This window comes from Porites lutea, chromosome 13 (assembly GCF_958299795.1).
Source record: "Porites lutea chromosome 13, jaPorLute2.1, whole genome shotgun sequence".
NCBI lineage: Eukaryota > Metazoa > Cnidaria > Anthozoa > Scleractinia > Poritidae > Porites > Porites lutea.
Genome location: NC_133213.1, coordinates 6,509,892 through 6,530,395, shown reverse-complemented (window position 1 = coordinate 6,530,395; position 20,504 = coordinate 6,509,892). Strand labels below are relative to the sequence as shown.

Genomic DNA, 20,504 nt, shown 5'->3' with positions numbered 1-20,504 from the left:
TTTGTTTAAAAAAAAAGAAGAAGAAAGAAAAAATAATAATAAATAATAAAATTTTAACTCTTTATTACAAGTGAGTTCAAATTCCATGTACCAAACCTCCTAGCACAATAATTACCAGTATACTATCAACTTTTTTCCCTTTGATCAGCATGCATTATACAGTCGCTGTAATAAACCCAGAATTAAAGTAACTTAATTAACTGCACCATTTGCATTTAAACAGCTTTTACCTGAAGAGAAGTAAGTATTTTCAATATTGCCTCCACATCTTTCTGAACCAAGTTAAAATCTGGACCATAATCTGTCTATTCATACATGTATGTAAGGAACAAAAACCAATGTTTTAACATAATTCAATAAATCAAGAGTCTGTGTATCAAAATTTAACAAATAAGTACAGTGTGGTTATTCCAACAAGCAACTACCGTAGAACTGACATAATTAAATCATGTCAATGATAACTAAGTTTGTTTATGAAATAAATGTATTGTTTACTGTCTTTTTGTTCATGAAAATTATGATTTTTGTTTCATTTTATTCTTTTTTGCTTCATCACATTATTTTTACATTTTAGTATCATAAAGTGCATTCATGAGGGAGAGACAGGACAATAATTTTTAATTGATATCACAAAAGATGAAACAGTTTTATCAGACAAAATACTTTATACTACCCAGGTGAGAATGTTCCTAACATCCTTTTTGGACGGATCTGTAGGTTTTATTAAAAAGAACTGTTTCCTGATCCGCCAACCTGGAATATAAGGTATACAGGTAGGTCAACATAAAAGATAAATTTAAATAATATTTCTTATGGTACATTACACACATTTGCATTTGGTGTACTGTAAATGCCCAAACAGATCTGATACCTACTGTACCGGTGCTATAAAATATTTATTTCATCAACTATTTGCAATTTTTCTACTTTTGTTCTAACAAAAATTGACAGATGGCAATTTTTTATTTTTTTTATATATTCTGACCAAAGCTATTAATAATTTAGAGCTGTTTTCAAAAAATAAATTTTAATTAATCAATAAAATAATACAATACATGTAATTAAACAAACAAACAAACAAACAAACAAACTCTTATCTAATTAATGTCATTTAGAAATGTAAATTGATTCTTTTTTTTAAATATTAAAGGAAAAGTCTTTTAACTTCATGTATAATGTATTATTGTGGTTTCAAATTCTGTGATTTTCCTTTGTTTCGGACACATTACTTGATATGATCAATCTTCATTAACCCCAAAACAAAAAGAAAATGAATTCCAGTCAACAGATAAAACTAGACAGCAGTCAAATCCATGTTTGTATGATAGCATACTGTAAAAAGAGCATATAATTTTCATTAAACATTAATTTGTTATAATTCATTTCTTTCGTTTTCTTTTCATGCTTTGTGCCCCTGTGCTTACTGGGTTTGATTATCTATGTCATTTTAACTCACCAATATCTGGTAAATGTTCCACTATTTCCCAGTTTGGAACTGATCTTAAAAACATTGCCACATTTTGTGTTCCTTTCTCTGTGGCAGAAGGATAGTCAGAATCATTTTAATAATAATAATAATAATTCACTTAACTTTCAAGGGCTTTAGGGCATGTGCCAACAATGGTAACCTTCTTTCTTTATGTATCAGACATAGACATAGACACAGTATTTTACATGGTACATGTAAAATTTATATGCTTTACGAGCCATTAGACACTGTGATTTTTAACCGTGTTTGTACAAAGCCTGCTGTAGCCTGAATAAAAACTTATCAACTTGGGAACTTAGTTTAATTTGTAAAAAAAGAACTAGATTTGCTTTTGACAAGCTATTCATCTTTGTTCCGTGCATCTTGGGTTGACTGCAAGGGAAGGAATTTCCTTTAGTACTCCATGTTTAAAGCTCCTAAAGGGCCATTCAACAAAATGAATGCATCACAGGTTTGAACATATTCACCCAACGATAAACCACTTTTATAACCAATATCTTGTGAGGAAATACACAAAGAAAGACACCAGACAATGGTTTATTCCCTCCTTTGGGTGATTTATTTCTAGCTCTAAATGTCAACAACTTTTCAGTGAATTAAGCCAGGCAATCCACCTAGCTTTAATTACTTAGGGAGAACACTGTATAGCTACAGTTTACAGATATCCCATGGGTAAAATTAAGGGAGAAAGTGAATTTGAATTACTAATTGCTAAGATTATGAGAGGTACAATATGAGTTAATTTAGCAAAGTTCGTCCTCACGCCTAATTTTATCACGTGTCCCACAATGTTTTGACTATGCAGGGTTGAATGCTAGATAAACATGAAAGTGGATTTCACTTATCACATAATGATTGAGTACAGGTACCTTGAAAATCAGAAGAATAGTTGACAGGATCAAGAAATTTCTTTACAGAATTATGCCGTGCTAAGACAGGATGGGCCAAAATGAAGTTAACATAATTCTGGAGACCATTTTGTCTTTCAGCAATAAAGGTGGTGTCCATATTGCCAAAGACTTTCTTTGGTGGAAGAGGAAGTTCTAGTCCAGAAACCTAAAAAAAAGGGGAAAAAAGGAATGAAATAATTAATAAATAAATAAACAATCGGTCATAATAACAATGACACTCAGCACTGCAAATTGGAAAAAAAAAAACTAATGGCACACTATAGAAAAAAGCATGCCCAAGCTCATTCATGCTAATTCCATTCTCTTTTATTAAATAACCCATTATGCATATTCAGTACCCTGCACTGGGCAAATTAGTGAGCTTTATACATGTAAATCTGCTTGTCGCGGGCTACCAGATGGGGCATTTTTCAAGCATTAAATTATCTATTAACTCACAGAGAAACTTCACCTAATAAAAAACGCTACAAAATTCAGATGGACTGCAAAATTACTACAGGTATGAAATTTGAAAATATAATCCATACCTCCAGGGTTGAATGCAAAGTGACAAATTCACTGTAGCGATGTAACACCTTAAAAGACAAAATAATAATAATAATAATAATAAATCCCCACACAAATGAAAAAGAAGCAATTAATTTGAGTTTCAATGTATTTAGCACAAAAGTACTTATTGAGGACACTGTAATTTGTGCCTCCTCATGGAGTCGAGACGAACATTTTAATGGTCATCTGAACCAGGTGAAGGTCTAGCCGTTTGCAGGGCAAATACAGTACATGTACATTTATCAGTAATTTTAAGACCTTGAGTATTGGTCCGGTCCTGGAATCGAACCCACGACCTGCAACCCTGCAATCAAGCCCTCTACAAACTGAGCTAATCCTGCTGCGGTTAACCACTAGAAAATTTAAACAAAGTTTCACAAAATGAACAGATCTATTTTTCTTGCAGATAATATATTCCTAAAAAAGCAGTTGACATTCACTGAGTAATATTTTTGCATATTTCATGCTATCAATTTTGTTCAAAAATTTTCTTGAGTTCTTGCACTCATGCAAATCCAGCTACACTAGCCTACTCAGCTGCTGTTTTGCATGACACTTGGTATTTATTACACCATCGTTAACATCTAAGTGACTGGCAACATCAATCAACGACTTCCAAATTTGGCAGTCCAGTGCCAGTGGGTTTAGCAAGGGAATTATGAGTGAATAATCAGCAAATGTACATGTAAATAAGATTAAATATGCCTTTGCTGAATACATGAGATCATCTATATTATATAATTATATCTCCATAATATTCATATATTTCCACTCCCCCTTCAGAAAAAAGGGCATTTTTTTCTCATACTCCTCAGCAATAATTATTCCATAGATCAAAGGGGACCAACATAGCCACCCCTGAAGAAATAACTTTCAAGCATCCCTCCCCCCCCTTCAGAAAACCTCATCCATAGGGGGTGGGGTTGTGGATATTAAACGTTCTATCATTCAAATAGCATTGGTATACAAGTACTTAATAAATAACACGCTTATCGCATTTAAGAAGTTACAAAACTGGGCAAAATTCCAAGGTCCAGGAGATTAAACATGGATGAAATCTGATAATACAGTACATGTAGGTCGACATGTAAATTATATCAAGATCAACCAGGTGTTTAGGACAAAATATACCTGCCACGAATCGTCGGGACTGATTCCACGTTGCACTTTCATGATATAGTCCTATATATGGGAAGAAAGAGTAACAAAATGAAACCAGCTGGGTAAAAGCCTCTGATCCGTGCACCGATCGGTCCAATCTTTAGAAGTTTCATGTCATCATTGAAGAGGACTTACCACGTGTTCTTTCTTGGCAATGCCCTCAATGGTGCACATTAAAGGAGTGGTATCATTAATTATGCCCTTGCTTTTAGCTTTTGTTGCCATTTCTATTCTAGCAATACAAGAAACAGCTCAGCTAGCGATCCCAACCGGTCAAAACTTTTTCGGTCACTCATGGAAAGTCGTCGACGTTGCTCAGAGAAATACTGGGTTCTAACAGGCAAAGAAGGTTATGGCAACATGGTCAGCAGAATGACGCATAAACACAGGCGCAAGAGTCTGTGAAATGAACACTTTGGCGGGAATCGAGCGACAGATGACTGTGTTACGGTTGTGTTAGTTTTTCTGCAATTTTCTGCATGAAAATGCCAAAAGCAAAGGATAAAACGAAGCGAAGAAGAATAGAAGAGATAGAGGTTTGTGTAAATACCCAACTGTGGCCATTGTTTGGCGAAATATTCGAGAACTAAACGGGAATGAAATTTGATGATGTCAGCTAAACTGAACACGTGGGTTATTTCTTCGCAGGATGATCTTCCGAGTCAGTCCCAAAGACCTAGCTCGAGGTACGTAATGTTAACTTTTTTTAAATTATTTCATTATGCCATAAGATCCTTTTTCTTTGATTTACTTCAGAAAAAGTGAGCGATCGTTATTTCCGCCTCTGCGTTCAGTTTATACTGATAGCGCCTGTAAACTGAATAGCAGAAAGTCAATCGAACCCATTCTAATGCTTTTCCGATTTGGTTTGGTCTGAGCAACGAATGTACTAATCACAGGGCGTAACATGTCGATAGTTTCGATCGTCGATTAAAAATCGATCGGCTTATCGACTACGTTTTCCATGATCGATTTCAATCGGTTTGTTACGCCATGTAATCAAGTAGAATTAAACTTTGCTATTCAGGAAAAAAGGAAACAGACCATTAAAAATAATGTGATGCTCATTGTGACTGCATTGCACTAGCATAGTACATTTTGACAAGAAGGTGATTGTAGAGGTGAAGACAGGGCAAGATCTCTGCTTTGTTTTGACTGTTGCTGTAAGTTATAGTCAACGGAAGTCTTTGCAAGCCAAGCTAGTTATAATTTCAATTTTTTCGTAATCTCACAAATTTGTTACGCTCAGCAGCCAACGCAATGAAGATGAATCCATGGAGGAGGTAGATTGTACACAAGAGGGAAAAGCCAAAAAATCTCAAAAAGAACTATCTAAAGATGAACTCAACAGAAAGGTCCATATTTTATTTTGTTTTATTTTATTTGATTATTAATTAGTATTACTATGTAAAACTTAGTGTTGCTGGCCAACTGGAAAATTCCCTTGGAGTAAGTTGTGGTTACTAACCAAGGATCACAGTTGTCTGAGCATCTACAGCGTACATGCACATGTAGCCAGTAGCATAGCGTCCATACTGTATGCACACACGCCCTTGCGTACAGCTTTAATCTGGAAAAAGATATATCTCTGTAAGCATTTTTATCATAAAATTGGGATGACTGACAAATTTTTGGCGTTATATTGGTGTCTGAAGGTTAGTCTGAAGGGTAGACATCTGACCCATTGCTTTTAACCTACTCGATGGCGTCACTGTGTACCCCTTTTACCGTAACACTCAGGAGGGATGTAGATAATAGCCGAGAGCTGGGGAAAATACCCTGCTGTCAATGTATTTTTTTGTGTTTTTTGTGGCTGATAAAAATATTGCAGTCTTTTCTTCTCATACATGTATTGCCCACCCATCAAATGCCATTTCCCATCTGTTATAAACTAAGCTACATCCATGCACTGTATCTTACCAACAACACTTGATGCATTTTCTGCCAATTTTTAAACCCTATTCACCTCTTTCTCTTGGTGTATAAAGCCCGTCAATATTACTGCAAGGATGAAGTGACCCTAAGAGGGCTGTCATTAAGAGGTGGGGGCTGGGGTGTTACCGCAGCCACTGTAAATGTGGCCCCAGTGTATCTTACCAACAACACTTGATGCATTTTCTGCAAATTTTTAAACCCTATTCACCTCTTTCTCTTGGCGTATAAAGCCCGTCAATATTACTCCAAGGATGAAGTGACCCTAACAGGGCTGTCATTAAGAGGTGGGGGCTGGGGTGTTACCGCAGCCACTGTAAATGTGGCCCCAGGCTACATGTACTTTCATAGGAAAATAGAAGAAAAATACATGTATAACCAAAATAAATCTCTACATGTAGCTGTTTAATTCCCTGTCCATGCGTCTCATTTACTCAGCAACTTGAAATCTGAGTGATATCCCTGCCCTTACACTCCTGTACATCACCGTCCAAGTCTTTCTCTCCAACTTCCTCTGCTCCTCTGTATATGAACATGAGCATAACATCTCTCATTTTTCTGTGTTCATCAGGTGTCCGAGTTAGTAAGGTATTTATTATTTATGGATAGGAAAAAGTACCCCATCAAGCGAGGAGGTGTGTACAGTGAACGAACAAAGTGGTAATAATAATTATTGCAGTGTAATACAGCAGAACCTTGATTTAACAAAGTACCTTGTTACTTGCAAAAATTAATGAGTTTGCTTTCACAAAATTTTGTATATCCACTGCAGGTTCTTTTCCATCAACTGGACAAGAATTAAATTAAAAAATAATTCTAAAAAAATTATAAATTCCTTTATTAATTAATGACGATTTAGAGGTAGAACATCCACAAAGTGATTCTTTGTCTGTCACTCCTAGTCGAGTTGGATAGGGGAAAACCAGAGTACCTGGAGAAAAACCTCTTAAAGCAAAGGAGAGAACCAACCACAAACTACAGTGCAGGCCAGAGCAAAGCGAAAACACAGATGTGAAACTGATATAATGGATGCATCGGTTGGGACAAGGGTACACGTCAGCACTGACAAGCATCTGCGTCAGTTTAGACGTGTCAGGAAGGAAAGATTTTTACTTTGTTATTCACTGTGAGAGTTTTGCTTTGTGGGGCATTGTTGTAAAAAAAACAAACAAGCAAGCAAATCTTTGGGTGTAAAAAAGCTGAATAGTCGCTCATTCTAAGGAGCTTTGCATAAGGGATTTTAGCCGTGATTAATGGAGATAAATTTGGCAACGAGAAGGGTTTCGTTTGTAAAATCACTTGGCATCACTCAGCAGCTCAGACGCATGGATGCGTCTGCCCTGACGCAATGGACTCATATTTCCTGATGCGTATTACGCATATATTTTGGTTCTCCTAGTTCTGGCCTGCACTGTATGAACCTCAGGCTATGAGATGGAGATTTGTCTTGAGAATTTGTGTCTGTGAATATGGGGTGCAGAGGGTTGAGCTGTGTTGGCCTTTTTTTCATGTGCACACCTTTATATGTACCTTACCCTGTATGTCAGAGTAATGTTACGATGCATTTTTTGCTGCAGATATAACAAAGAATGTGCTAAAGGAACATTCTAAAGCATTCACTCAAGTGTTTGACCATGCCAAGAAGACCCTTGAAAAGGTACAAAAGCATTAATCCTTTCAATGCTGTACATGTAGCTATTAGTGGCGAATGTGGAATGTGTATATAAAGCAAACAAACAACACTACCACCACCACTAAAAAGGCTACAGCAAAATCAAATTTATTTTCTTTCTGTAAAAAAATTCTAAGAAAGAAACTAATACATGTAAATGTAGCAGTAAATGTATGCAAAAGCTCTGCCAAAGATGATTTTGTTGAATGGTATCACCGCAGGTTTTTTGATTTTTGAAGGATGAAAGGGCTAAAATAATACATGTGATTGTTTACATTGTTTAGATTTGTAGATGGCAACTCTTCCACATTTGTGATTCAAATCAATGGTTTTAAGCACAGAAACAGTTTAACTGGTAAACATAAAAATTTAAGTACATGTTACAGTAAGTGGCTCAATCTGAATTATTAGGTGTTGTAGATTCTGTGATTTTTGTTGTTGTTATTATTTATTATTATTATTATAAATTATTATTATTATTATTATTATTATTTAAAAATATTTATATAAATATTATTATTTGTTATTATCATTATCATTATTATTATTATTATTATTATTGTTATTATTTTAATTATTATAATTCCCACTTTTCTTTTGTTTGGTGCTTAAGGAAAAAAAAACTGGTTAATTAAAATAAAGACTGTTTAAAAGAATGATACATGTAATTATTTTGTATTGACTATTATTAGGTCTTTGGAATAGCTGTAGAAGAAATTGATGTGGGCAAGTCAAAGGGATACATCCTAGTAACTGCAAAGAAAGCAGCAAGGGAGGATGAACTGCTTCATTGGTAATTGTACCTGTAAATTAATTGTCCATAATTGTTATAATATTTTCTACACTTGATTATGACAATATCATAATACCAGTAATTACAGTTACAGCTTTTCATAGCTCCCTGGGGAAGTAGAACGTGTAATAAAACTAATTACTGAAGCTTTGTTTGTTGAAACAGGGGTGATGATCTTCCCAAGATGGGTCTCTTGATGGTTGTATTGAGCCTAATCTTCATGTCCGATCATGTAATAACTGAATGTAAGTATAAAAACAGGCTGCATCCCTCTGTCTCTTAACAATATGCCCACGCCCACATTGACGAAGTCCACCCACCCCCTCCTTCAAAACCCAGTGTGTTACCAAGCCCAGGAAACAGGAACAAGAATGATGTTGTTGAAATTGCAGTGCAGCAACAGTCAAGCACAAAAAAACACCAGGGCTCAAAATAATGGCTGGTCAACGGACAATGTCCGACCTGATCGAGGGCTTGACCGGTCAAACTCTCATTTTGCTGGTCATTTTGACTGGTCATTTTTGGATGCGAGCACTTTATATTTTCCATATAGTTGTCACTAAATGCATTTTGCTCTATAATGCTGTAATGATTTCTTTTTTCTTTGACTTTTTTTTGCTGCTTTCCACTAAACCCTTAAAGAAAAAGAACACCACAATAAATTTCATGTCGTAATGATACACAACAAAGCGAAACAAAAACAAACTGAGTTGTGGAGTAACTCAACAATGTGTAAATTAATTTTTCACCAACTTGCCCCCAAAAGTCTTAATGACAATGCAGTACAACGATCTACATGTACTACCAGCGTAATTCAATATTCCATGGGCAAAAAAAAAGAATTATACCATTCACTTATTGGACCGGCCAAAATCGGAGTTTGTCCGGGCTAAAAAGTATTTGTCCGGTCATCATGACCAGCGACCTGCTGTCCGTTCTTTTGAGCCTTGAAACACTGAGGGGTATTCAGATCAAGCTACCCTGAGGGCAGAGGTTTCTTTCTGGCATGGCTGTTAGCATTGGTAAAGTTGTTCATGTGTCTTGTCAGTCATGTAGTTGGTATGTTTGTGAAACAAACCGACTGACAAGCCATGTGCATGACTTCGTAAATTCCAAAAGACATGCCAGAAAGAAACCTCTGCTCAAAGGGAAGACCAACCCCACCTCCTGGAATTTAACTGAAGTACTTGTTCCCAGAAACAAAGCTGACACCCACCTTGATGAAGCCCCTGACATAGCTGACTCAAACAAGGGCAGCTGCAGGCCAGCCTAACCCTCCCCCCCCCTCCCCTCACCCTTGGTGGAACAAAAAAGTCAGTTGAGACACTTTGTCCATGTAATTCAATGTCAAACTGTGTTCCATGCGATGGTGTGTTCAGGGTGCAAAGAAAGTCATTTTTATAGCTTGCCATTTGGGCAAGCTGAAGCTAGCATATGCTAGCCCAAATGCCATTTCAACTAGCCCCAAAACCTTTCTGATGAGCAGAATTGATTTCACAGTTCTTCTGTCAGTTCAATTCCTCAGAAAACTTTACTTGCCCATTGGGCAAGATAACAACAGAATTCACTAGCCCGATAACAAAATCCACGAGCTCCGGGCTATCGGACATGACTTTCTTTGCACGCTGGCTGTTTGTCATACATGCATAATGAAACAATAATTACTATCAGAATCTGTGTTTGTGGTATCTGAAATAGTCAAGGTCTTGGTAAGTGTTATCAGGAGATAATAACTTTTAGTTTGACTATCACTGGCTATTGTAGCCTTACAGTATGTTTATTGACTGCTAAGCTCCCTGTTAATTTGTTTTCTTCTAGCTTTACTTTGGCATACCCTGAAAAACCTTGGCATTGAGCCAAAGTAAGTACAACCATACATGTATGTAACCTGTGCATGTTTTACAATTAAGATCTCAATTTTTTATTTACTAGGACTGATTTTAGTCTACTCTAGATGGGGTAGTGTCATGGCTGTCTAGTTCATTTTGTTAATATTACCAATATTACACTTCCTTTCAACCTCAGCAGGATTAGCTCAGTCGGTAGAGCGCTTGACTGCAGAGCGGGAGGTTGTGGGTTAGATTTCCGGGCCTGGACCAACACTCAGAGTCTTAAAATGACTGAGAAATGAAGGTACTGCCTTTGCCCTGCAAATGGCTAGACCTTCGCGTGGCTCGGGTGACCACCTAAAATGGCGGTGCCGTCAAAATAGTGTCCCCAAGTAGTACTTTCGTGCAAAATACATCGACACTCAGATAAAGTGTTTTTTTCTTTATAGAACTTAATGTTAGCAAAGAACAACAACAACAAAATCACAGATTCTCCTCCAACAAACATACTTTCCAAGCATTACTCTATATCAAATGATGCAAACAATAAGTAATGAAAAACTGTTAGGCTAACTAGCTTTCAAAAATCCAAGTGTCAGTTCATATAAATCTTCTAAAAGTTTGCCCAGCCGTGTCTACTTTTATATTTGTTGCGTAATTAATACTTTCTTTTAATGTTTTGAGCCATTGTTTCTATTTTTGACTCAGTTTGGTGGCAGCGCTTATAACTACATGTATTAGAACTTTGATATAATTTGCAACACAGCTCCATTAAGACTGAAGGTCATGTCTCCAAGGATCACCCCATGTAAGGTTTCGTGGATTCCAGAATCCAGCAAATTTTTGCCTTTGGAATCCAGAATCCTGGGAATTCAGCTCAAGAAAATCTGGAATCCGAAATCTAGTACCTGGAATCCGGAATCCATGGCGTGGAATCTAGAATCCAAGACTGTCTTGGATTCCTTTAGATGGGGCAAACAAGAAACTGAAAAAGAATTTCTTGTCGGGCAAGCTCTCCAGGGCACTTTGGCCTCTTCCCTCCTCCATTGCCAATTGGTTTGTTCTAAATTTTATTATGGATCAGTAAAATAAATTTGAAATATGTCTGTATTTTAACACTAGGGCGGAACACGAAGTCTTTGGTGACCCAGATAAGCTCATATCACAAGAATTTGTACGGCAGTGGTAAGTTATACGATCTTTTTTTTTCTTTTGGTTCTCAGAGAGGGAGGTTAAGTCCATAGTAATATGAGATAAACAACCAACAAACTGCATGTAGTTAATCCCTAAAGTCACCAGGGTGACTTTAGGGATTTATGTAGCGATTTTGTTACAAATAGTTACAGATGTATGGTGAGTCCTGGGACTTATCTTGTGAAAAATTAAGAGTGCTAGTCCAGAACCATTGAGTTCCAGTTAAAAAACACGAGTCCCTGGGTCTTTATGTAACCACACAGTAATCTAAAGACAGACTCCAAGACTCTCTATTACAGTTTACTGAAATAAAAATATACTCCTTCTGTTGTCAGTCACAACAATGGCTAAAAGAAGTATGCACCATTAAACAACAGCCACAAGAACAGCCACATAAATCACACAAACGGAATATTCTACAAAAACATCTCCACATCGATCAATCGATCACCAAAAATTATTTTTCGTCTTCGGTGATTTTCATGCGTCAGTTTTTTTGCGTCAGGGACGCAGGACGCAGAGGCAATAAAATCACTGGATTAGTGTGGAGAATATTTGTATCTGGATATTGGGTCGTGAAAGTTTAATGGAGTGTCAATGTCTTTAGCATGGCCAACAAAACTACAACAAAGGAGTAAAATTAATTGAGATGGTTTTCCGGAGTAGTTCTCCTTCGCCCTTATCTGTGACTGATAAACGTGTTATCAAAAAAAGCCCTTAACACGTATGCGTTTTTTCCGTTGTACAATGTAGTTATTTGGACAGGAAAAAAGTAGTAGGAGGTGATGAAGCTGCCTTTGAATATAGGTGGGGATCGAGAGCTGAAAAAGAACTCACTAAACGCCAAGTGCTACAGTTTGTGTCTGAGGTACGTCTAGACTACTTTTTGTTCATTGTGGTAGAACTGATCCTGGAAGGGTTTTCCCGGGATCCGTGATTTGATCAAAAGCCAAAGCGGGATTCGGGAAACGTTAACGGGATACGGGATTCGACTGCTAGTCGGGGAAGCGGGATTCACCAAAACGCGGACACGGGAAGAAAACGATATTCGGGAAAGCGATGAAGCGGGATGCGCTCACTTCTTGTGGAAAAGTAGCAGGAATGCGGGATCAGGACCCCCTGTGACTGTCAGTAATAGTGGGAGTTATTTCATTCAAACAGTTTTAATAGCCCACGTTCAATATATTTTAAAAATTCTAACATGACCCCGAGTGGTTAGGGACAAAATTGCAAATTTTTCACGACTTCAGTGTCTCTCAATTCCCAAAAGAGACGTGAGCACAAAGATTTTTTTTCGAAACCAAATATAGAAATAAGACCAGAAAGCCTCGGAGTAATAATTTTAGCGGAGCTCCACGCGGGCGAAGCGGAACACCACGGGTAAGAAAATTTGGTAATCTACCCATCCGAGAAATTTTGGTAATCACGTGACCATACGCCCGACCGACCGACCGTCCGTCTGCACCACAGGCATACCAATGTAAAATAACTCAACCAACTGGTATGGCAACGCAAATGTAACTCGAGGTTATTTTGGCGGGAAATCGCATAGCCACCCGCGTCTTGTGAAGAAGAGGCAACCATAGAGTCAATAAAGACGAAAACTGAAAGCGGAGTTTGTTTCTGTATCCTTGTTGTCTAAAGTATTAAGCTTAGATTAATTGTTATGTCCACAAATTTGGAATATAGAGAAAGAGTAAAGTGGGCGACAGGCCAGCGAAGCTCAACGAGAAAAAGAGCGACAGAGAGCTAGAGCGGAAGAGCTATTTGAGCTATTTGTTGGAAGAACAAAATGAAATTTTTTTAGCGGCGGTAAGAAAATGAGAAATCCTAGCGGCCACCAAGGTGAAAATGAGCGAGTGAAAAAAAGTGAACGACAACAGGTACGACATTTCCTCCATAAAACGTGTTACTAGAACGTTTCTGGAAGTTTCACGTTGTGGTCGTGCAAAACAGCGGCAAAGAAATGTACAAGAAAAGTGTGCTGCACGTGCAAAGTTTTTTTTTGTTTGTTTTTTTTGCTAATTAGACCTATTGTTGTTTTTCCCCGTTCTCGTTGCCTTCGCCACTTAGCATAACACGATTTTATATTTTGTTTGAGCAAACTATAAATATTATCGAGAGCTTCGCTTTTAGCCCTGGCTAAAACTATATATTAATATATCGAACGTTGGCTATTAATCTTTGCTTGGAATTTAGCCGCTCTCCGCATAATTATATAGCGATATAGCGTACGTGGTAGGCTTTTCGTTTCTTCTCACAAAAACTTCCTTCTTCCAAGTTTGTGGATGAAATGTGTAATCTTTCCAGTAAATGCATCTGAGTTAAACAAGGTGGTTGAACTTTTTTTTAGAATATGAATTTGCAGTACGTACCGATGTTGTTTCTGGTATCGTCTTATATTTTAGGTTCATTTTACTTTTTCGATCCCAGGGAGTGAAATGGCTCAGGCTGCTCCGTACAATTTGCGAAACTAAAACGCAATTTCTGCTTTTCATATTTGGGATACAGATCTACTAACAGATTGAGATCATTCGCGCGCTACGAGAATCACGCAGCGCGCAACGAGAATCGCGTTGTGCGCGACCGTCTTGCGGGACGGTGGCCGTAAAGGAGAGAGCTAATCAAAATATCAAAGACCGCTAGCAGCCCCTCAGGATTGTCGATCGAGCGATCAAACGGGTAAAAATATCGTGAATCCTGGCCTGCGAAACTGAGCAGTGCCATCTGTGTTCTGTCGCACTCTCTCCAATTTCGCTTAATGTATCCGCGTGATCCACTCCTCCAGAGTGACCGAAAGATACATGTACCGTGGGATGGGTAGGCGGCGGCGGAGTGTGTGTGTGTGTGTGTGGAGGAGGGGAGAAGGGGGGTGGGGGGGGGGGGTTATCGTGGAGTTTTAACTGCTAAAGTCAAGTGACAGTTATGACCACCGACTTATCAATAAACGGATGTTCGCACTGGAAAAACCGGTTTGACGAGAGAAAACAAGATCGTCTAGTCCAGAAGTTCTGGCTGCGGTGACTTCAATGGCAGGACGCGATTGAGGGAATCTCCCTTTTTTCCATCTTTGATCAGGAATAAGATAAAGGGAGTTTCTGCTTGCAGAGTGCCCAAAAGTGTGATATGCGGGCGATCTGCCCGTCCACGCGTGTCCGTGCGTGTGAAAACGCTCCATAACGAGGTCTGTTGTTCCGTCTTAGTTGTATGATACTGAACTGGATTCCTGGACAACGCAAATGAAAGAAATACTTGCTGAAGAAGAAGAGGCCATGAATGGTGTAGAGTAAGGAAACAGCTATCGGCCATTAAGACCGCACCCCGCGTGAAGCCCTACCGTGAATTTGTTGAACGAGGACACTTGACTTCAGTGGGACATCGATATAAGGAAGTGAGCAATCAAGACGGTGACGGGCAAATTTCTCTTTTTTAATCAATCGATGCTACTTTTAAGACACTTAAATGTTTTTGAACTGATAAAAAAGAGATTCTACTTTACAAAAAAAATTCGCAATCCAACATCGAATCGGGGCCTTTGACTTACCAGTGATAGCACCGACCGTTAACATGGCATCGGTTTTGAACGAAAGGCAAATAGGCGACGGCAGCGGATTTCAGCCCTTGTAGTCCCAACAGTGACCAAAATCAGTTTTCTTCTAACAATATCAGCATTCTGTAAAGAGGAAAGATTATGAGAATTAAGAAAATGATCAACAAAGAGAAAAATGATTTGAACTTTAATCAAATTTTCTCAACTGGTTCTCTTAAAAAAAATGTATGGAGTTCAGCCTTTAAAATACTTGTAGATTGACATTGGGGCTAATAGGGTTAAGGCCCGCGGCCTACGCGACAATAGGGAGCTTAAGCAACGACGACGGCGACGGCAACGAGAACGGCAAAAAAGTAATAGGTTTAGTTTGGCATAACAACAACTTTGCATGTGCATCACGCATTTTTGTACATTACTTAGCGGTCGTTGCACGACTACAACGTGAAAGTTCCTAATTTCACGTTTTGTCGAGGACGGGAACACAAGACAACTTTCTTTTTCTGAACTTTGATACAATCCTTTAGAACTCAACTCCAAAACATTAAACGAGATGGAATAAGCGCATAAAGTATGAAGCAGTGCGAACTCACTTTTTAAGTGACGTTTTCGTAGCCGTAGCCGTAGCCGTCGCCGTCGCCATCGCCGTCGTTGCTGCTAAAGCTCCCTAGTAACTTAGCATTTGTTAAGGCCTTAGAATGCTAACGTTTATTATCTTTGCGATTCTATGACAGGAGAGTTCTTTCATGGCTGAATTTGTTGAATTATTACGATTTATTGCCTTAAAGTCCTTGTCGCGTAGGCTTTCTTACAAGGCGTTAAATAAAAAAGCTGCATGTATAGTGCGTTTTCTTCGCGTTTATTCCGTTTATTTACCTAGGTCTTCAGTCGTTTCCAATTGGAGAGCGTTGGAAATGCCTCTAGGGGGAGCATGTTCTTAAAATGCTTTCTTAAGAAGTTCGCTTTTGTGATAAAAAGGAAGGGAAAGGTACTGTTTTTTACCGTTTATTTGAAGCCATAAAAAAGTAAAAACCCGCTTGTTGCCGTTCTGCAGCTGTCGTTATGGCGGCCATGTTGGCTGACAGGAGCAAAATGTATAGATATTATTATTGTTTTGTTGAACAGTATGGCCACCTTGTCACTTGGTTGCAAACTAAGAATAGTTAAGTATGAATTTTGTCAGTGGACAGTAATCTTGGTCGTTTCTACGTCGGCAGTTTTTTTAAGATTTAAACGCAGAAACCCGCATTACGTGAAAACGAAGGTGCTCATCTGTAAAACTGTTATCCAGCAAATCATACTTCCAAATTTGCAAATGCGTATTTTCACCTATCAAATCCAAGCGTCATCCTTTATAATCATTTACTCTCCAAAGATTAATCTGAATTACGACTTAAACACGAATGGTATATAATGGAGCCCATGTTTGTGATCGTCTGTTGACAGCTGGTGCCAGTTTATGAATGTGTTTTCAACGTCATTGCCCAACGTACATTCTATTTTATTGGGGTCGATAGCTTTCCTCTTCTTAAACATCACATTAGACATATATTTTGGCCAATTCTGGTATCTTAGAAAATATGATGATGATTTTCTAATCCCTTAACGTTTTGCGCCAAAAGGGGTTATTAAGGAATAGTAATTTCTAAAAATATATCCCATATTTTAGTAAGTGATATGGACAATGGCGTTGTTCATTGCAAAAGTCAAGTGTACTAATCAAGGGCTATCCTTGCCACTTTATATAGAGTAAATTCGGAGAAGATTATGCGTATGTTTTTTTACTGTGTTACTGTTAGGTTGATGACTGGAAAGTAATTGTAAATACCAGTTTGCGATATTGATTAAAAATTGATGAATGGTCATTCGTTGCATTCAGTTACTACGTAACCTGGACTAAATTTAATAACCACGTAGGAATGTACTTTTCCTGGCTTAATGATAAATACTGCCTTTCGTATATCTTGTAGCACTTGAAGCTAGAGTTTCTTTGTGCAGCATTGTAAACAGCACCGAAGGAAAGCACTGCTCATTAGCCTTCACTGGAATGGCTACATTTCATTCACATTTAAAAGTTACAGCCACCTTGTACAGATAAACAGTTAACCACAGGGAAGTAATTTTCAGTGGTTTTCATTTGACTGGTCACTCTCACTTAAGAATTTTATTTACAGACTCAAAAGTTAGGTAAGACGCGTCTTATTTTAAAACAGCCCTTAATACCTGTTCTTAGATAAGACGCGTCTTAGCTAAGACGAGAAAAACTTCGTATAAATGACCTTCGCGTCTTACGTAAGACGCGAACGCATGGTACGCATGCGTTAATTTTTGGCGGGAAAATTTTCGCGCCTTGTTGGTTGCCGTTGCTACGGGCAACATTCACATGAAAACGAGTCAAGAACAGAAATAAGACGCGAACCATTTATACGAGCTGTTCTCGTCTTAGATGAGACATGCCCGTATAAATGGTACAGTTCGCGTCTTATTTAACATAAGACGCGTCTTATTTTCCCCGTATAAATGGCCTAATGTTGACAGTACAATAAACAGTACGACAGGAAAGTACTTCGCAGTAACTTTTACTTAAGTTCTATAACCATTTTATACAGCACCATAACCAGTACCGTGGCAAAGTACCGCTCCGAAATTTCAAGTTTTCAATATGGGGATCATTTGGCCCAAAACCGTCGACACCGCCTGATACAGCGCCTTAACATTAAGAAAATTGCCAAGTTTGAAAGTGATGCGTCCAAACTGGGTGAACATACAACTCTTCAAAATCGAGAACTTTTTATTGGCGGGAGGCGGGGTGGTGGGGGGGGGCGCAGGGTGTGCAGGTTAGTGATGGCTGTAAAATTTTGCGTCTTTCACGAGCTATATATTCGTTCGGTTTTCAACAACTATCTTTCAGACATGACAGTTATTACTTTTTTTAATGCTCTCTTTTCAGCGGTCACGACGGATTTTCACCGACTGGTGCTTGTTAAAAGTTGGAACGGCTTTTTATATCGTAATATAACGTAAGCGAAACGTACTGCTCACGATAGCTTTCAGATGAATGGTTAATCGCACTCACATAATCACCCTGACTGTGCAGCGTAATGCAATGCACCACAGGAGAGTGCTGCTTAACAGCTTCCCCTATAGTGATATACCTGACTCAAATAAGCGCCTTTCCTTCCCCATTTAGCGCTGCATGTGTGAGAAAAAAGTTAATAAGCGCCTTATCTGTTAATACGGAAAATAATAATGTCGTAGTTAATACAATTCTTTATCGCGTCCAACTTTCAAACAAACGCCACCTTCAGATTAGCGCCGCACTTGAGGCGTGAAAAATTTAGCGCCGCGCCATTTATTCGTGTAAACACGGTGATCAAGGTCTCGGCATATGAAATCATCCTCGGCCGATAGAACTAACTTCGACTTTGATTATTTCGGATATTGCAAAAACCGAATCTAAGAATTGTCGCATCGTGCATTATTTTGACATTGTTCTTGGAAATCATGCATTGGACCAGCCTGTGCAAGGCTCTCGTTCAGTGCAGATGAGCGGACGAGCAGTGAAATAGCGAGTGAGGAAAAAATGGCGGGAAGAAAGAAGGGGATAGCTTGTAAACATCTTTTAGCGTGTGCGCAATATCGTGTTCAAATCCCGCAGGTCGCAAGGACGTATGTAAGGGATTTGACTGGCTTGTTTCTTACGCAGTTTGGGATTGGTCCGATTTGAAACAAAGTGTTGACAGGCCAAGCACGACTCGGGCGCGTGGTAGAGTGAAACGCAACGCGTGGTAAAGTGAAACGTGACCTCAGAGTCAGCTTGAACAACAGAGATTTTTAGAAAACTTGTTTTCTTTCTTTAGTGTAGATTACGCAGTGCATGGAGTATCCTAAACTTTTTCTGTGCAAATCTTATTTTTGCGCTTTGAGTCTAACATTTAGAGGTCATTAAGTTGGTCTGTTTCATACTTATTGTTTCTGACAGGATTTGATCTCGGATGCAGTTTACTAATGGTTTTCTTTTATCTATGGTAAAGCCTTAAGCTTTTATTGCGGCTAAATAACCAAAGCCTTTTTTGGTGTTCTCCGAAATGCGTGGACCTGAATAGCTACATGTGTGTAGATTTTATTGTCCGTGAATATCATGATTTCCTGATTTGTTTTGACACTGGCAGCCATAGGCAGTGCATCTGCAGCTGTGGAAAGACAGTGGAAAACAAGTCGGCAAATTTACAAACACGTTCTGGCCTTGAAGGAATTCCCTCAAAGTATTTTTCTATTCAGAAAGAAGGCTATCAAGTTCGAACTGCTCTTTCAATGTTAACTGTAAAAGTTATTTGCCAAATTCCCTTCGTGAATTTCGACATGTCTAACCTGCGTGCAATCGTCACACACACGTAAGAATGGGACCAATGAGGTCAACAGGTTTTTCATGGAAAACCGCAAAGCTGAGAATGTCACTTGACCACGGTCTTGGGGTCGCGTTTGCAGTTTGCAGCTCACGTTTGAACGGCAGCAACGGCGTCGAGCGGTAAGTGACTTACGGCACGGTTTTTTTGTCACTAAAAATTGTACAGCCTCACGTTTAAAGGCACAAAGTAGCTTTCTTTATACGTCTACGACGTGTTTGTTGGATTTTTGAACTCAAATAAGTGAATTTTCCCTGTTTTTTGGGCGAAAAAGTGATGCACTTTGAGTTGCCGAAAAACGACATGGTGGCACGAAACAGTGATCACCTTGCTAAAATTTGAAATCCCGGCAATGTGAAACTGCAAACGTTTAACTGCAAACTGCAGTTTACGGTTTGCAGTTTCCCATGAAAAACCTAATGCTTAAGGTCTTAAATGAGGTGCGTAAGAAACCCGCCTATCAAAAATGCTCACCTATGTCCTTGCGACTCTGCTGGATATCAGAACGAGCTTTTGTGCACTAATCGCAGACGGACTGTACTAATAGCTTAGACGATGCGTGGGCTGGCTGCAATGCAGGCTAACATCTTTTAAAATAGGAGGGTTTCATACGTTCTCATGTTTGTTTGACTGTGCCCGCGCGAAGCTAAGTGATTGACGTAGGTGTTGACGTAAACTGTCAAAATTGACCAATCATAGGGTTTACCAGAAGCTGGTACACCGGAATAAGGTATTGAAAACAATGCTTCAGGTTCCACTTTCCGTCCTTGCCCAGCCCTTACGCGTTTTTGCGCATTTTTTTTTCTGTTCGTTTCCCCTACTATCTTGGATCCTGACGCAGGCTAGAATTGGGCTACAGATTGCGCAATTATCGTGGTTTGTCTTCTTGGTCAGTTTTCTAAGCTGTTCGTTGATTTTGTGGAATTTTGATGGAGTTATGTGCTCAAACTGTTAAGAGAAACCACTGCGCAAGTACTCCGTCTACTATAGTATACTCGTCCCCAGAACCTTTCATTTCTTT

At 38.6% G+C, this 20,504-nt stretch overlaps 2 protein-coding genes across 3 annotated transcripts in view; one reads left to right on the top strand and one right to left on the bottom strand.

Annotated features, from left to right (window-relative positions):
- Positions 1-4,387, bottom strand: part of LOC140923667 (PX domain-containing protein kinase-like protein) — a 15,614-nt gene extending 11,227 nt beyond the window's left edge. Inside the window, exons 1-7 of the mRNA XM_073373742.1 lie at positions 4,246-4,387; positions 4,081-4,131; positions 2,928-2,975; positions 2,359-2,545; positions 1,457-1,534; positions 674-753; positions 231-305 (exon numbers count right to left, since the gene is read on the bottom strand). Coding sequence (XP_073229843.1) covers positions 231-305; positions 674-753; positions 1,457-1,534; positions 2,359-2,545; positions 2,928-2,975; positions 4,081-4,131; positions 4,246-4,335 — 609 coding nt within the window. The 5' untranslated portion in view covers positions 4,336-4,387. The remainder of the gene's footprint in view (positions 1-230; positions 306-673; positions 754-1,456; positions 1,535-2,358; positions 2,546-2,927; positions 2,976-4,080; positions 4,132-4,245) is intronic.
- A 120-nt stretch (positions 4,388-4,507) lies between these two features.
- LOC140923664 (non-structural maintenance of chromosomes element 3 homolog) lies at positions 4,508-15,238 on the top strand. 2 transcript variants are annotated; one of them, XM_073373737.1, is made up of 11 exons: positions 4,508-4,646; positions 4,759-4,796; positions 5,360-5,465; positions 6,614-6,677; positions 7,620-7,699; positions 8,407-8,507; positions 8,673-8,752; positions 10,326-10,368; positions 11,459-11,521; positions 12,284-12,398; positions 14,734-15,238. In XM_073373737.1, the coding sequence occupies exons 1-11, from the start codon at positions 4,590-4,592 to the stop codon at positions 14,818-14,820; spliced, it is 834 nt and encodes a 277-aa protein (XP_073229838.1). In that variant the 5' UTR covers positions 4,508-4,589; the 3' UTR covers positions 14,821-15,238. The 2 variants fall into 2 exon arrangements, with proteins under 2 accessions (XP_073229838.1, XP_073229840.1); XM_073373739.1 differs by having other exon boundaries at positions 5,363-5,465; positions 14,734-15,237.
- Positions 15,239-20,504: the final 5,266 nt, after the last annotated feature.

Excerpts from the sequence above, each read along its gene's own strand:
- LOC140923664 (XM_073373737.1), top strand. The coding sequence starts at position 4,590 with ATGAAAATGCCAAAAGCAAAGGATAAAACGAAGCGAAGAAGAATAGAA. Across the intron at positions 6,678-7,619 it reads GTACCCCATCAAGCGAGGAG|ATATAACAAAGAATGTGCTA; the intron begins GTGTGTACAGTG and ends TTTTTGCTGCAG. Across the intron at positions 12,399-14,733 it reads TGCTACAGTTTGTGTCTGAG|TTGTATGATACTGAACTGGA; the intron begins GTACGTCTAGAC and ends GTTCCGTCTTAG.